Source organism: Artibeus jamaicensis, unplaced genomic scaffold (genome assembly GCF_021234435.1).
Source record: "Artibeus jamaicensis isolate MK-2021 breed Jamaican fruit bat unplaced genomic scaffold, CSHL_Jam_final contig_685, whole genome shotgun sequence".
Taxonomy (NCBI): Eukaryota; Metazoa; Chordata; class Mammalia; order Chiroptera; family Phyllostomidae; genus Artibeus; species Artibeus jamaicensis.
The window spans coordinates 2,334,527-2,352,478 of NW_026521924.1; the positions used below are offsets into that span (position 1 = coordinate 2,334,527).

The 17,952-nt window shown below is 35.5% G+C and overlaps 1 protein-coding gene across 1 annotated transcript in view; it reads right to left on the minus strand.

The window, feature by feature from the left end:
• The window catches only part of MACROD2 (mono-ADP ribosylhydrolase 2), a 2,162,759-nt gene that overhangs the window by 1,664,548 nt on the left and 480,259 nt on the right, over positions 1-17,952 (minus strand). The window contains exon 4 of the mRNA XM_053671340.1: positions 17,627-17,656. Coding sequence (XP_053527315.1) covers positions 17,627-17,656 — 30 coding nt within the window. The remainder of the gene's footprint in view (positions 1-17,626; positions 17,657-17,952) is intronic.

Sequence of the window (17,952 nt, forward strand, 5' to 3'; positions counted from 1 at the left end):
CAGTGTATGCCTTATAGTATTTTGTTGAAAGTGAGCAATTTTGGTATTATAATATAGAAATCAGGATTCTCTCCATCTCTCTGTTTGTTGTTGGAATTTATTGCAGATTGTACATGTTTGGTTGTTTAGTGACCTTTCTAAACAATTTGTGTATAAACTGCATTCTTTGTCACTGAGTTCTCTGGTATGTTTGCTATTGATGTGATAAAAATTTCCAAATGTTTGAAGCTAAAATAAAAAATTGTAGTAAAGGAAAGAGAGAAAAGAGAAAGAAAGAAAAAGAAGAAAGGAAGGAAGGAAGGAAGGAAGGAAGGAAGGAAGAAAGAAAGAAAGAAAGAAAGAAAGAAAGAAAGAAAGAAAGAAAGAAAGAAAGAAAGAAAGAAAGAAAGAAAAGCAGATGAGATAATATGCTCCCATCTTTCAGACTGGCTCATGTTGATGCACTCCAACACTTTTTAAGGTTATTTAGAGCTCTGCCTTAGCCTTCACTTCCTTTTTTCACTGAGCCTAAAATTGAGCCAGAGATGAAAGCCTAGCATTTTTTAATCATTATTTTCCTGGAGGAATAAAGATCTGGAGTTCCCTATACTGTCATTTTTGGTGATATCCTCTTCTACATTAGATAAATATTTTTACTTTACTGTTTAAGATCTGGTCTTGATTTTTCACCTTATTTATTTTAAATTTTTTTCTCTTGGTTACTCCAGGTATCACAATGAGTTTTAATTTAACACAATTACTTCAGATCAATGAAGTAATTTTGGTAAAATATATAAACTTCACTATATCTTCATTCCATACTCTCTTGTCCATGCTATTAGTCCACTTATAAATGTTAGGAATTAAATAGTCATATCTTTTAAAGAAGTTAATAGATAAGTGAGAAAAATAAGTTCTGGCCAAGATAGAGGTATAGGTAGAAACCCTTCGCTTCTTGGCACAGCCAAAAGAAGGATAACAACCAATTTAAAATCAATAAACAACCAAAGTCACCAGAAAATCAAACTGCATGGAACTCTGAAAACCAAAAAATTAAAGGACAACCAGACTGGTGGACCACAAGGGCCAAATCATAAAAACCTCCATGTGGCATCTGGTGGCAGGGCTGACAGCCAAGCTCGGCAGAGCTGCGTGGGAGGGGCTAGCTTAAGGGCAAAGCTGAGACTCAGAGCTGACTGTGGGCTAAGGCTGGGGTTGCCCCAGTAAGAGACACTTCCAGTCTGACATGAGAGTCTGTTGGAAAGTGCACTAGAAACGAGCAGGCAAGCTGCATTGTTCCCTCTCTGTCTCTCCCGAGGGTTGCCCTGCCTGAGCAAATACCTAAGGCCATGCCCCCTCACAACATATCAGCTGCACCAAGATAAAGAAGTAGGACCCAAATGAAAGAACAACAAAACTTCAGAAAGAAATCTGAGCAATGAAGAGATTGCCAACTTATCTGATGAAGAATTTAAAGCCCAGGTAATCAAAATGCTCACAGAATTGACTGAGCTTGGTGAAAAAAATGAAAGAACAAATGAAAGATACCCAAAATGAAATAAAGCAAGATATTCAGGGAACCAACAGTGAAAAGAAGGAAACCAGGATTCAAAGCAACAATTGGGAACATAAGGAAGCAATAAACATTCAACTGGATCAGAACAAAGAAACAAGAATCCAAAAAAAAAAAATGAAGAGAGGCTGAGGATTCTCTGGGACAATGTAAAATGTTCCAATATCCAAATTATAGGGGTGCCAGAAGGAGAAGAGCAACAGCAAGAAATTGAAAACTTATTTGAACAAATAATGAAGGAAAACTTTCCCAATCTGGCAAAGGAAATAGACTTACAGGAAGTCCAGAGAGTCCCAAAGAAGTTAGATCCAAAAAGGAACATACCAAGGCACATCATCAGAAAGTTACCCAAGATTAAAAACAAAGAGAAAAATCCTAAAGGCAGCAAGAGATAAGGAGACAGTTACCTACAAAGGATTTCCCATAAAACAATCAGCTGATTTCTCAAAAGAAACCTTGCAGGCAAGAAGGGGCTGGAAAAAAATATTTGAAGTCATGAAAGGCAAGGAACTACATCCAAGATTACTCTATCCAGCAAAGCTTTCATTTAGAATACAAGAACAGATATAGTACTTTCCAGATAAGGTCAAGTTAAAGGAGTTCATCATCACTAAGCCCTTATTATATGAAATGTTAAAGGGACTTATCTAAGGAAAAAGAAGATAAAAATATGAACAATAAAATGACAACAAACTCACAACTATCAATAAATGAACCTAAAAGAAAAGAAAAACAATGAAAACAAAAACTAAGCAAACAACCAGAACAGGAACAGAATCAGAGAAATATACATCACACAGGGGGAGTTCAGTGGGGAGGGGGAAGGGAGGAATAGAGGTGAAAAGGTACAGAAAAAATGAAGTATAATTAGTAGGCTTAAAATAGACAGGGAGAGATAAAAACTGGTATAGGAAACAGAGGATTCAAAGAACTTATATGTACAACCCATGGACATAAACTAAGCGGGGGAGATGCTGGAGGGTTGAGGGGACAGGGTGGAGGGGAAATAAAAGGGAAAAATTGGAAAACTGTAATAGCATAATCAATAAAATACTTAAAATAAGATAAAAAATAAAATAAAATGAGAAAAATATATTCATCGAGTCTTTTATATCAACCCACATATTTATTATTTCTGGTGCTTCTCACTTTTTTGTGGTTTCACAATGCTATCTGGTGTAGTTTTCCTTTAACTGGAGGGACTTTAGTATTTCTTATAGGAAAAATCTGCATCTTTGTCTGAGAAATGCCTTTATTTTAATTACATTTTAAAAAAGTTTTGGTGGGTTTTGGATTCATGACTAGAAAGCCCCCTGCCCTTTTAGCACTCTGAATATTTTATTCCACCATATTCTGGCTTCCATTGTATCAGAAGTTAGTCATTAATCATATTGATGACCCTTTGTACATGGTGACTTATTTTTCCCTTGATTCTTCCCTAATTTTGTCTTTCAACAGTTTTTCTGTTGTGTGGATCACTTTGAATTTATCTTAATAACGGTTTTGGAGTTTCTCAGATGTGTATAATAACGTTTCTCATCAAATTTGAAAAGATTTTTGGCCATTATTTCTTCAAGTATTTATTCTTTCCCTTTTTCTATTCTCTTTCTGGGAGTCCCACTACACACATGTTGGTATGCTGATTCTTTTTTATTATTATTATTTTATTGTTGTTCAATCACAGTTGTCTGCATTTTCCCCCCACCGCTCCCCCTGACCCCAGCCAAATCCACCTCCCTCCACCCTGCCCTTTGGTTTTGCCCATGTGTCCTTTATAGTTGCTCCTGAAAATCCTTCCCCACATTGTCCCCTCCTCCCTCCTCTCTGGTTATTACATTGTTCTTAATTTCAATGTCTCTGGTCATATTTTGTTTGCTTTTTTTCTTTTGTTGATTATGTTCCAGTTAAAGGTGAGATCATATGGTATTTGTCCCTCACTGCCTGGATTATTTCACTCAGCATAATGCTTTCCAGTTCCATCCATGCAGTTGCAAAGGGTAGGAGCTCCTTCTTTCTTTCTGCTGCATAGAATTCCATTATGGTAAATGTACCATAGTTTTTTGATCCACTCCTTTACTGATGGCACCTAGGTTGCTTCCAGCTCTTGGCTATTGTAAATTGTGCTGCTAGGAACATTGGGGTGCATAGGTTCTTTTGAATTGGTGTTTCAGGGCTCTTAGGATATAATCCTAGGACTGGAATTGCTGGGTCAAAAAGCAAATTTTTGTCTCACAGCACTATGAGGCTCTGTATATTTTTCGTCAATCCTTTTCTTCTCTGTTCTTCAGATTGGATCATTTCAAGTGAGATACCTTTGGAGTCCCTGATACTTTCTTCCAACATCTTGAATCTGCTCTTTACCCTCTCAGGGTTTTGAATTTCGGTTATTGCACTCATTAAAGTCAGAATATTATAATTTCTATCTTGTTATTGAGAATCTCTACTGTTAATCCATTGTTGTCAGACTTTTCTTTAATTATTTAAACAGTTCCCTTTAGTTTCCTGAATATATTTATAACAGTTGTTCTGAACTGTTGTCTGATAAATTTAACATTATAGGAATAATCAGTGTTTTTAAATTTTTTAATTTATTTTTAAGGAGAGGGGAAGGGAGGGAGAGACAAAGGAAGAGAAACATTGATGTGAGAAATATTTACCAGTTGCTTCTCATGCCCCAACAGGGGACTGAACCCACAATACAGGCATGTGCCCTAACTGGGAATCTAGGAATCAAACTGGTGACTGTCCACTTTGAAGGACAATGGCCAACCAACTGAGCTACAATGGTCAAGGCAGTAATGTGTTTTAATTAGCCCTTCAGACAATTCTGATGCACATTCAAGTTTAGAACCACTGATTCAAAACATATTTACTGATAATAATTGTTGCTGGAATTTTCTATTTCAAGGGAAAATAAGCCAAATATAAGACCTTTTTAGGTATTTTGCCAAAGTCACATATTATTTGACAAAAGATTAATGAAGCATTGGCGTATCCTTTGAACTCTTGGGTACAATGACTGACATGAATATTTTTATATTTGGGGGAAAAAGTTAGTGTTGCCTGATATGTACAAAGATGTACTAGACAGGATTTAAGAGCAGCAACCTAAATGTTATCCAGATGTACTACCCTGGAATGTCCAAACTTGTGAGAGCTGAGATTTAGTACTTTTGCTTTTCTAAAAAATGTATACATCTCACTATTACCATCTTTCTTCACTAAGAAAAGACTTGGATATAAGAAGATAATGAAGATGTATTTTTGTACAACTGGTATATATGTTCTTAAAAACTACATTATTTATAGGGCATAAGGCCGTTCGTTCAACCAAAGTATCCTTATAGTAATCATTTTGTAATTATGATGCCCATATCTATGTGAATACATGTTTAAACAATGTTCAGTGGAAAAAAGGCAAACTTTAGAATGCTTATAATATAAAATGTATTCATGTAAAGTTTTAAGGCAAAGCCATATTACCTATTGTTTATAGATACAAATGTATATAGGACTATGACAAATAAACAGAAAGTTGTAATCACATGCATGATTATTACTATCTGTGTGGAGCCGGTATAGAACTGAGAAGTCAAAGAAAATTTCAACTTTATAATGTTTTGTTCCTTTTATTTGAAAATGACAAAATCTTCACAAATTCTGAGTACCGAAAATCCTATTTGCTTAAAATGAAATATAGGAAAAGCTCTTGGGTTAAAGAATTATACCTCACTTGAATTGAAAGATAATTTTCATAAAGAAGTGCAGACAAACCTAGAAATTACTGGTTCTTCTGTTCCCAGAAATAACTCTGAAGGTTAAAAGCTATTTCCAGAGAATGAGAGTTAGACATAGGAATGATACATGGAAATTCAAAGAATAAAATTTGTTATCCAGAGAAATCAGAAGAGGAAGGTTTGGAGAAACATAAATCTTTGCCCATATCATTATTCCTATAATTAATTCCAGGTTAATTTAAATTCATGAATTCACATTGCAATGGCTAAAAGATGGGAATGTGGAGTCAGAAAGTCTCAGTTAAAGTACTTGAGTCTGCCAATATTTTGTCAACCTGACCTCTCTTAACTTTCAATCTTTCATCTGTAAAGTCTGAATAATAACAATAACCATCTCCTAGGACTATTGATAAAATTTCAGGAGATAACACATGTACCACCCTTAGTATATAGCCTGGAACAGAGCCAGTATCCCATAAATGTTAGTTATTATTGTCATTCCTTTATCTTCTGTAAGAGCTGGTTGGTAGGTGCCCACTATAAGTCAGACCCTCTGCAAGATTCTGAGGATACAGAAAATGAATAAGATAGACATATTCTGTGCCAGTATAGAATCTATAAATTAGAAGGGAAGAGAGACAGTTCCCTAAGAAAATACTACAACAAGAAAAAACTTTGATGTGGTCACAGCAGGGAGGGTAGGAGTCTGAATGGGTCTCCGTATGCAGAGTGCCTGCTAGAAGGCTGCTACCTGGAGATGAGCCAGAGTTTATATGATGAACAGAGTGGGTGTTTTGGAGTGACAGAGATGTGGAATCATTTGTAGTTTAACAAAATTTGACTGCTGAATTACGCTTTTTCCAGTTAGAGTTTCCAGAAATGAAGCTTGGAACTTTATAAATGTTTTTGTATCTACGTCCTGCAAAGCTGACCCTACAGACACTGACGTCTTATGTACCACACTTGTGAGTCCGAGGCCATGGGATGTTCAACCTTCAGGAAGTTGCAGATATTGAGGGACATTTAGCTTAGCACAGGGCTTTGTGCCCCTTGTAGCTATTATGTTGGTGAGAACTAGGTTTAATTCGTTTGTCAAAACATAACCCTGTAGCAAAAGCAGAGGAAGTGTTTTAGCTACAAGCTCCTAACACATCACCTCTTGCTTAATACCTCCTGGAGAATGTTCCAGTTGTGCATCTCTCAGTCCATCTGGTTCTTCCTCCCAGTTGCTGGTAGTTGAGTCCATCAACATGCCCTACACATACGTGCTGTTCAGCCCTGCTGCCGGAGCCAGTTTTGGAGACACAGATACTTAAGCAGCTTTAACCTTCTCTGAGTGGGCACTTGACTCACATTACATTTTCAGACCTGGAGTCTGGATACAAACAACAATGCTGACCCCTGAACTCCAGATTGTGCCAGAGTTTCCAGTGCTCCCATTCATATTCAGGACCAAGGGCCCCAGCAAGACTACCAGGTCTTCTCTGCCACCCTCTAAGTTACAGCACACACCCCACCCTCCACCCCTTGTGTGCGCAATAAGCTTCTACTGGGTTCCTCCTTCTGCATTCCAAGCCTGGCTGCCTGCTGGACATATACTTATATGGGCCATTAATTCTGCTCAGTGGGATCCCTTGCTTTTTCTCAGTGGCAAGTAATTGCCTGAAGAAGGAAATGCTGCTGTTTCTTGTTCCTTTTCCTGTGACTCAGCTAAAGGATGTGTTTTGCTAACCTTCCCCTGGCCTGGTAATGTTGCATGAAGCTAGAATACCTCACACTCTAGGATATAATTTCTGACTGTGGCATGTAAATGCTTGGGGAAAAAAAAAGGTTCCTTACAACAGTCACTACACTTCCAGAATAAAATGAACTTCCAGAATAAACTTCTATTGACATTTATATGTAAAACTATTGGGTTTACTAGGGTTAATTGAAGCATCATTATCTATATTATCTTCTCACAAAAGAAATTCTCCTCTACTACACACAGACAGTTGCATTACTGTTATCCAACAATTCAGGTTATTCCTCTTTATTTGGATATAATATCACCACATCTTACAATTATCTGGCACCTTTCATCTTTCAGTTTTAGACTGTAATGATAATAATAATGACAACTACGATAATAATTATTTATCTAATACTTTGTGTTTGAAAAGCACTTTACAAAGAACAATTAGTTGTACCACCTCTATAAAGTAGTTATGCTACATTGCAACTATTTTTTCAGAGGAGGAAACTAGGACACGAAATAGTGAATTTCTCTTAACTCATAAGAAAATCAGTTAATGACTTTTGGCCAAAGACAGAGCTGCAGTAATAAGCGATCATGTAAATCAAATGAAATTTCTGAGTGGACACAGGGTCAGCAATGTCTATGATCTGGTTGAATCTGTTGCCATTCAGAACTGGCAGGATCCATTTATCCCCACTGTATGTCTCCAGTCTGCAGGTAAATGAAGGCATTTCCAAAGAATGAAATGTAATAGAAAGAGTTCCTAACTCATAAGTGACAAAGACAAAAAGGTTATAAAAAGGTTATAGCTTTCAGAGAGGTTGTCCCACCTTCTTTACTGTGGAGCCACAACAGATAGAGTGAAGGAAAATATTCTCGCTCATAAACTGAAGGGACAGAGTCCCAGACAAGAAGACACTTGACCTACAGTATTTTACTTCGACCTTCATTTCCTTCTATGCACTTACAAGTCACATTTGGAGTGTCTTTGGGGATAAATGATAGATATTTAAAACAGGAGCTCAACAAATATTTCTTGGCATAATAAAGGTAAAAAAATCTTTACCTTCAATACAAGTAGATAAGCTACACAAGCATTATATGACAGCTACCATATAATTAGGTAGATATATAGACACATTATGGCAGCAGGATAAAGTACTTCCTGTCTCTAAATTATTTGTCTTTAGATATGAATCTGTGCTTCTAAGCATTTTGCTCCCATTTAGCTAGCCAACAAAGTGGGAGAGCTTATAAACAGAATGTAGACCAAGAAATTCCCACTTCTGAAAAAGGACTCTCACTGATTTTTAGTGGTTAAACTATTTTGCAATTATTTAGTCCTATGTTGAGCATGATTTACCTATCTAAACATTTCTTGACAGATGACTTAAACTTTACATATTTTTTGCAAAAAGTTAACTATAAAACAAAAATAACAGTAACGTAAGATAATATTCACCAGTTACAAAACTATATTTGAAAATATATCCCTCCAAATTAAAATAGAAACAGATGCACTTAAATGAGTAGATAGTTAAAAGCCATGATTTATCATTGTTGGTTGCAACTTAAATTACCTGGCTCAGGTAATGTTTATTAGTCTTCTCCAAAGTCAAGTTCCTCATGTGTTTTATAATTTCTGATAATGAGATCATTTTGAAAGGGCTGTGTGTGTGTGAATAGTTTGTGGCCTGGGTGTTGAACTGTTACCGCCACAATAGTTTGAATTTGCCTCTCATAGTAGCAATAGGACGAATGTTTATGTTTATTTCTTGTGGTTGTTCTCAGACACATAGGTAGTATAAATTTAAGTACCAAACACACAGAAGTTGTAGGCTTGGGTTTCTAAAATTTTAGGGGATTCTTTCTTGTAGTTTTCTTCAGCCAATGAAGAAGATTTTTTCAAGTTCACCATTTCACTGAAAGTATAACAATTTGAAGATCTTAGTTTAAGTGAGGATCTAAGCTTTAATCTCTTACGTTAGGCAGTTTTATCTCTTGTCAAAAATGATAATTAGTCACATAGCTGCTCATATCCAATTCGCCATCACATTTGTATTCTATGAAGGCACATAAAGTATATAGCCTATATTATAGTTTTAGTTCACTTTATTTTTCAGTACTCCCTTATTTATGGCACTCAAGGATCCCCACCCCTTTTTTGCAATACTTCAATTAATTTTTATTATATTTTATCCATTATGTGTGAGTTTTTTTATAAGAAAGTTTTCTCATTTCCTCAGTCTGCCATATTTTTAGAATCTAGAGTCTTGCTGGGTCTCTATCCCTCCAATAATACATACGTGAAAAATGTCTTCCCATGTTATCTATTCTGCAAAGATATCACTATGTCATTTATAATTTTTAAGACATAATGATTTATATTATTAATAGGTAAAACACATTGCAATGAACATAGAATATTTCTTCACATAACTCAATGAAAGATTTAACAAAGATGAGATGTATCCATTTAACTTATGTGCAACTAAAATTTTAAAATAAAGTGCACTTCAGCTATGAAAACTTAAGAGTAAATGCTTTCACTTTGCTTTTCTTCTAAAGGTTGAGCACAATGATCACACGAAGGTTTTGTGGAAGACCCATGAACTAATGAAGTGAACCATATGTCAGAGAAAAGAACCAATTATCTTTAATAATACACAAAATTATGAACCAAAAATGTGATTTATTTTAATGAAACATAAAAGAGAGGTTATAGGTGCAATGCCCATACTTCTAAGTAACCTACATTTTATGTCTTAATATTTGAAGTTAGAAGTACATTACAAAGTCAATTCATTGTTTTCAATAAAAAAAACCTCAATTAAGTAAAGTATTAAGAGTACTGTCCACAATATTTTGTTCATTGCTTTTCATGCATGAGGTAAAGAGTTCAACATTATAGCCAACATACTTAAAAACATTCCTAAAGCATGTATGTCCTTGCTCCTGTTCTAAATAAATGTCAAATTTCATTAACTAGCATGTTATCACTTTAAAGTTTGTGAATAGGCTTTTTAAGATTTTATTTATTTATTTATTTTTAGAGAGAGGGGAAGGGAAGGAGAAAGAGAGGGAGAGAAACATTGATGTGGTAGAGAAACTTCAATCAGTTGCCTCTCACACACCCCCCACCAAGGGCCTGCAACACAGGTATGTGCCCTGACCAGGAATCAAACCAGGAAAGAGACCTTTTCATTTGCAAGATGATGTCCAACCCACTGAGCCACACCAGTCAGGGAAGTTTGTCAGTAGCTTTAAATAAGAAAACCAATATTGACAATAATATTTCCAATTGAAAGATATAACTGGTTAAATACCTACAATATGACAAAACAAATGAGACAAGAGCATTTCCCTCTTTTCATGGAATGCAATTTTCTGCATTTCACTTTCCCATCTATATAAATATTGTTCTCTATATCCGCCAAGATTCAAAAAATATATAATTATTACTTCAAAGAAAACTATGTAATCCTGGCTACATAAACTTTTTAGAAATAAAAGTTAATATAATTCTTAAAATAATTACTGCATATATCTGTATGTGATCCTCAGGTTAACTGGTATGCATTTTTTAAAGTTTTTTTCACTTAGAGATTATCTAAAGATAAAATTATCTTTGCATAGCAAACTGAAATATCTGGTAAGAATATAGGATGAGGGACAGTGATAAGTCAAAATTAAAATTAAATAGCTACTATATGTGGTAGAAGCTGCCAAAGCACTACAGATAAATAATAAATTCTCTTTTCTCAAGAAGCTTATACCCTAATTGAGAAATGCATCCTTTCAGGTTCAATCAGTTATGGCCAGAATGAGAAGGGCATTTAATCTGCACAGGCCTGCCCCTCTGACAGGATCTCAGATGGGGCAGTTTCACCTAGAAGGGGGAAGAGGTATGCAGTCAATATGATGCATAACTTTAAAATTTAGCTTTAGAATAGAGGAATCATGGTGACAGCAATCAGAGCTGAAATAAACAAGGTATGTCCTTGGAATGTCTATTACAATAAGAAAGTTCAAGCACAGACATGGGCTGGATTTCACACCTCTGTTCTTCCTCCAACCGGTTCCATCTGGAAGACTTAATGACAAATGGTAGGCAAGATTAGGGCAACCAGTGCCCAGTCACACTTCTTAGAATAGAGCTAGACAAGCTCATGTGGAATGAGGAAAACATATACCAGAAATCCAACTGGCATGGGCAGCTGTAGAGTTGGTACCTAGACTGCGATGCAGGTGAGGTAATCATGGGAGAAGGCAAGACCCGGAGGAGCTGGTGTTGGTGACGACCAGCAGGCTCTGCCCAGGTTGTTCTGATGGAGTGGTGCTGTCGACGCCACTAGCAGCAGAGCTGCCTTCTCCCACCCCAATGCTATTCACTCTGTTTTAAGTGGCACACCGGATGGTCAGAGGACACTGTTTAACCAAGGTCTTGATAATATGACTGCAGAACAGTGAGAAAGAGGACTGAAGAGAGTAAGAAATCTATAAAATATCTGTATCAAACAGTAGGATATATAACTATTTAAATAGGCCATTTCCTTTCACTGCTAGAAAATGCTCATATTTTCCAAGATTGCTCCAGTATCACCTCTTCTGAGAAGACTTTCCTGACCACTCCAAGATGTTGACTTCATCTTCTCTGCTTCATTTCTCCTGTATTAAACACCCTTTTTAAAAATCTTTCTAGTTCTTAAGTATATATATATATATACACACACACCTCTAACTGCATCTAGTTGTAAGAATCTTTACTACTTCAGTGTCAATACAAGAGGCAATCAATACATGATGTTAACTGAGAAAAAGGAAAAAAAGTTTAAAAGGAAAAGAAAAAAGAGAGGAAAGAAAGAAAGGAGAGAGAATAAAGCTTGGTTAGTTCAGTGTGTAACTGATTGTTGTCAGACTTGGCTCCTGGTCCTGCATCCACCTTCCCCTCTCTGTCCTCATATCTGGACCTCCTGGTCTCCTTTAGGGGCCTAACCACCTACACCACCCAGGATCAATCACACTTGAGGCAGTCAAGATTTGAACCTTATTATCTATGGTTTAGCATCACATCCCTTCCTGCAACTCTGTTCCTAAGACTGGATCCCTGCCCCGCCAACCAGGGCAGAGCTCCTGAGTTTTTCTTACCATGTTTTTCTCTCTCAGGACTGAGAGACTGTTGCTACTCCCGAGGCCCAGAGCTGGGACTCCTCTACCTGCTGAGGATAGGTAGGCTAGCCAGACACGCTCGACTACTGCTTTAACTGGCCTTGGTCCCTCACTGCTGTCCATTATCCTAGATTCCTCCTGGAGTGTCCAAGGCCTGGCCAGATCTCAAGGTTTAACAACAGTGAAACACAGAATCACCGTGGGGATTTTGATCACTGGAGTGACTGACATATGCCAGGAGAAACCGTTCTGGGCAGGGAGGGGAGGGTAAAAGGGCACTCCACTCTGCTTGTGAATGTTTAAGAAATAACTTATGAAAGCATTCCCACTTATACACACTTAAAACATCTTTCAAACATGTTGTTTTTCATGTTAGGAATTCTTGGTAGCAACTTGGTTTTTTGTGTGAAAGGAGTACTTTTCAGGATATCTGTTTTGCTTTTTAAAAAATGAATCTGAGCCATTATGTTGATGTTAAAGTATTGTTTTAATTTAGAAGACTCATGCAAAAAAAATCCTTGGAACACCTAAAAGAACATGGAAATTATAGATGTTCAGGTAATTCAGCCAAACAGGGACCATGACTGGTCACAAGGAAAAGGCTCTGCTTACTGCCAAATCGATAGATGCACAATAGAGACTGAATTAATACTTGCTGAATAAATGAGCAGAGATAACACTGATGGCACCTCTTGCATCACACCGAATAGTTTTATGATTTCACTGCTTTTGAAGCACGCATTTTGGCACCCCATCCAAATTGCTTTAACATATGCATTGACATTAACAACAAAAAAGCATTAGGAATTCTCTCTCAAGCAGAACAATCCAAACAAGAAATGAGAGAGTTCAGAGGAGTGGTAAGTAACCCCAGTCCACTGAACCTTGTCAATCTGTGGGCCCACATTAAGAAGCACAAGGACAGCAAGAAGCCTTCAGAGGTGGCCAAGGCCATGTATTCCATCAGGGACTGAGTGTTTATTTAGTAGTATTTGCTTACACTTAGAATTTTTAATATTAACCTGTCACAGGATCACCTCAAGAATAAGGTGCAGAATTATAGTATTGATACAAATATATGTTGTATATGTATATGTATATGTGCATGATTAAAACAGCAGTCCCGTATAGTTATGTGCATAAAAAGCCAACCTAAATTGCCACTCTGTCAGGAAATGTCAATTAAATGTCTAACATTATGCCTCAGGCTTCAGCACTCAGGAGCCTTGACAGGCTGTAAAAGGAAGCAAATCCCATAAACAAGGTTCTGTTTGGCCTCTATCACCAGATTCTGGTCTTACGTGAGTTATTATGACAATGAAAGGAAAAGACATTATCCAACGTAAGAAACTGTACATTTTATTCTGTTCAGCTATGTAATGACCTGGGAGGAATTGAGGAATTACCTTTTTAATTATTATCATTTTCTCTCTAATTCTGCTTCTTGACAATTTCAAGCTGACTACAAAGATTAGTTTTTATTATGTGTTACAAAAGTACAACATCACAGAACTTTGTTCATATAAAACATTTTCATACAGGTGAATGAAAATGTATTTAAAATGTAATGTGTTTAAGACAGAACCTAAAATACACAACAAAGGTATGTGAATCTAGGCAACAAATTCAAAGGTACCCTAAACAGTGCCATTGTACAATATATACTTCCAAATTATCAACTGGGCTTGAGGTTGGTGAAAATAGGGCAAAGAAAGCATCATCTATATCTCAGCTGCATGTTTTCCTGTCCTCTGGTTCATTTTTCATGGTATAAACAAAGTTACCTATTTGTGCATAAAAAAAGCAAATCTGAAGAGCAAAGATATATTTAAAATCACAAAGCAAAGGCAAAGAACCCTGGAGTGTGACTCAACAATCTTATGTTTTCATTCAATCTGTAGCTTCTATAACAATAATAATAAACAAAGCTGATTTCGTTTGAGCACTGTGGCAGAAACAGTGCTTCGCATCTGCCACCATTTGTCTTCTGGGAACTCTGGAAGCATCTGTCTTTCCCAGTCTTCCTTGTAGGTATGTTAAGCGTCATATGCCTGAATTCTGACCTATAAAACTTGAGCATCAGTGATCTAAGCCATTCCCAAACTGATCTGTAAGTACATCCCACAAGATCCTCCAGCTCTCTCTTCCTGTGACGTCTGAACAGCCACGTATCTCACAGGATACATAGCTCAAGACACAGAAACAGCCTGGGTCTCTGTGCTACCACCTGTGTGAGAGCCAGAGTAGGAACCACCCATCCTACTAAGATGATGGCATGAGCAAGAAATAAATCTCACCCTATTAAGCCACTATGATTTTCAGGTTTGTTTGTTACCACAGCATAATATAGGAGTAATAAAAGGACTGAATTAGAAACTAAAATTTACCTGTTTTATAAATCAGTGTGCTATTCTTCTATTATACAGAATACTATTGGTAGCAGTAATGGAAGGTTTGTATAAGAACAATAGAAATTCTAAGGTTTTTGACATTATACCATTACATAGGCAATGTAAAGGGTTCCTGGAAGGTAGAATCCAGTCACTATAGACCAGCTACATACTTAAGATGTGTCTGCACTTAACAAATCTAGGAAATAGAAACAGAGATGATCCATTTTACCATGCATTTCAACTGAAATGACTAGGTAGTTATGACCTCATCATCTATACAATGAACGTCAGTGACATTAGGTTTCTAGCAAGAGTGAACTCTGGCCCAGAGATGAAAATTCACACCACCGTAGTTATTATTTCACTTTAAAATCAGACCCAAGACAATTAATGGTGACCACTTTTAAAATCTCCTTTTAGGAGACCTCTGTTCTTGGTTATAGGCACTCAAAAAAGAAAAATAAGATGCTAAGATTTTATAGATAATACACTTTTATATGCACTGATTTTGTCTAAACTTTAAGTACTACTTATGCGGAATTTAGAAAAAGCCCTACTACAGATCTAGAGGGGGGGAACCTACTTAGGGTACCATTTTTATGTGGTATCAAATTTTCTCAATTAAATTGCCCAGCCAATCAAATAATTAGTCCCTTTAGAGGCTTTTGAATGAATATTAATTTAAGTCAATAAAAAGAATCCTTGATTAAATCCAATAGTATTACATCAATTTAAAAGCTCCTTATTGGATGATTATTAGGTTTTACTTCACAAATATCACTGACAGAATTAAAAATATTTGCCATAGAATCAGAAGGCCAAAAATCAGTTCAAAGAAGACTAAAATATTCCTAAAATTTAATTTTTAAATATAGCCTTTCAAAAATCAGACATGTACTTTATGGCAATCTTCATGTCTCTAGACATGAATAAATGAATATAAACCTGCCAATGACCTACTTCAACGGACAAAATTACAACCACCTTAAGTACTTCTAACTTACCTTTATGATGATGCTAACTTGCTGATTTTAGATTCATAAATCAGAAATTATACAACTGCATTTTACAAAATCATTCAGATATATGTCCTAGAGAATAGTAAATATACATGTCTGACAAACAGAAAATGAGTTTGCCCACCCTGAATGTCTTGCCATTGCCAAAAATTCATAATACATATTTTTCACACAGGTTAGAAGAAGTATAAGGAAATGCAGGCCAAGTCTTTAGAGTTAATTATATAAACACTAACTGTGTACATATATATTGAAACAAGGCAGCTTGACAAGTCTTCCTGAACAATAGCCTGCCTCCCACTCTACCCTACCTCCTTGAGAAACAGAATACCTTCTTTCAAATACGTAAACACATTGATTTCTGGAACAAAAGTGCATGGATCCATGAATGAACATTTGTTCAAGTTTATGGATAATGTGAGACGTCAGGAAACCTGCTTTTAAAAAAACTGACATTTTGGGGGGTCTGCCTTCTTATTATTGGCCTTTTTCCTCCTCCTGACCCCCAAATTTATGATGACTAAGGATCCATTGGCCATCATGGACCCTAACTTTCATGCACTAGGAAGGAAGAACAGAAAAGTAACAGCTTGAGTGCTCTATGACACCAGGAAATTACTACGCAATCATTCTAGTTCACATCTACACTACTTTTACATGAAACAGTAATATATTTCTATCTCCTGTAAGCTACTATTGTTTTGGATTTTTCTACTATGGGCAACTAAGGTCATTTTAACTAATATAATCAATCAGTCAAGCCAGTTTATAAAAATAGCCAAGAACAATAAATTGTCTAGCGAATGTGTCTATTGTTTAACTTGATAAATTTGTTTGTATAGACTCCATTTTAACATTTCTTTATCTTATCTAGTCAAATTTGTTTAAATACTAAAATATCTTACAGGAAAATCAGCACTATATAAATTTATTTTAATAATCCTTAATATATTATAAGAGATCTAGAGATGAAAATTTACTGGGGATCCAACTAATTAAAAAATGTCCCTCTAATTCCCTAAAACATAAAAAATTACAATGAGAAATCTCATAGATTTATATTTTCTAAAATAATTTATAGAAGAAAATAAATACTCTGCCATAGAATATTCACATCCATGTGATAATATGAAGAGCATTTTCTAGTTTAAACTTTTTCTATTATTCCTATTTCTAATATTCTGTTTTTGAGAATCTATTGACTCTTACACAGAAACAATGCTTTAAATTTTAACTGCTAAATAAAATTACACTGAAACCTCCTGATGAAGGCATGGGAGTTTTTTAAAAGCCTAAAATTCTATACGATCATGTTTACTCAACCACGTGCATGAAGAGAGAGAGAGAGAGCAAGAGGGTGAGGGAGACAGAGTAAGAAAGAATACAAACCTATATCTACCCAGGTCTTAAATAAAAATGACCCTATTCTAGTGCATATCTTCCCTCTCCTACTACATTAAACAGACTGGTCTAAGAGAGGTTTCATCTTTCAAGCCAGAAATAAAAATAATAAATAGGTATAAGGTGGTAGTATCAAAAATAAATTCTCAGTACAGAAATCTCTTCCTCGTCTCATTTTGATCTCTTTCTCCTTTAAACAGGCTAAAAATCAAAGTGCCGATACTGATTTCTTTTTTATTTTTCATATCAGCAAGCAGCCAATATGTTAAGCACTCAGACTATAGAGTCATAATTTTTTATAGTTATTATGATAAAAAAGTCTCCAAATGTATTCAGAGTGACTCTGTCACCTGCAATATGTATTCATCACAACAGCTTATAGCTATTACCTTTAGCTTATGCCAAAAGTAGAAATACAAAGTTCAACAAAAATAAAAGCTATATTCAATATATTCTGAAGTCAGTTAAAATATTTCCAGTATAAATTATTTTCTAGAAGATTATCATTTTTTGTGATTGATGATTACAGCTAAATTAATTTTCTTTAAACTATAACAACTTAAAATCTGTGGTTATAGAGAAACAAAAATATATTTTAAGAGATGTTCAGGACTTACCACCTCCTCCTCCAAGGAGACTGGCATTTGCTGTTTAAAAGAAAACAAAAGACATTAAATAACATATAAAGATATAATATGCCAGCTAGTTTAATAAAAAGCTAATAATTATCATTTCTCATAAACACATACACTTTCATATAAATAAAGATAACCTTTACAACTGCTTGATAATAACATGAGAATTAAAATATTATGCTATTTTATCTCCTTTTTCTCTTCAAATAACTATTTTCATAATATACTTTCTTCTAATAAAATGAAGTACATATTGTGATCCTTTTATTTTTCATTTTTTATCTAAGTTAATCTACTGGGTTCTCCAC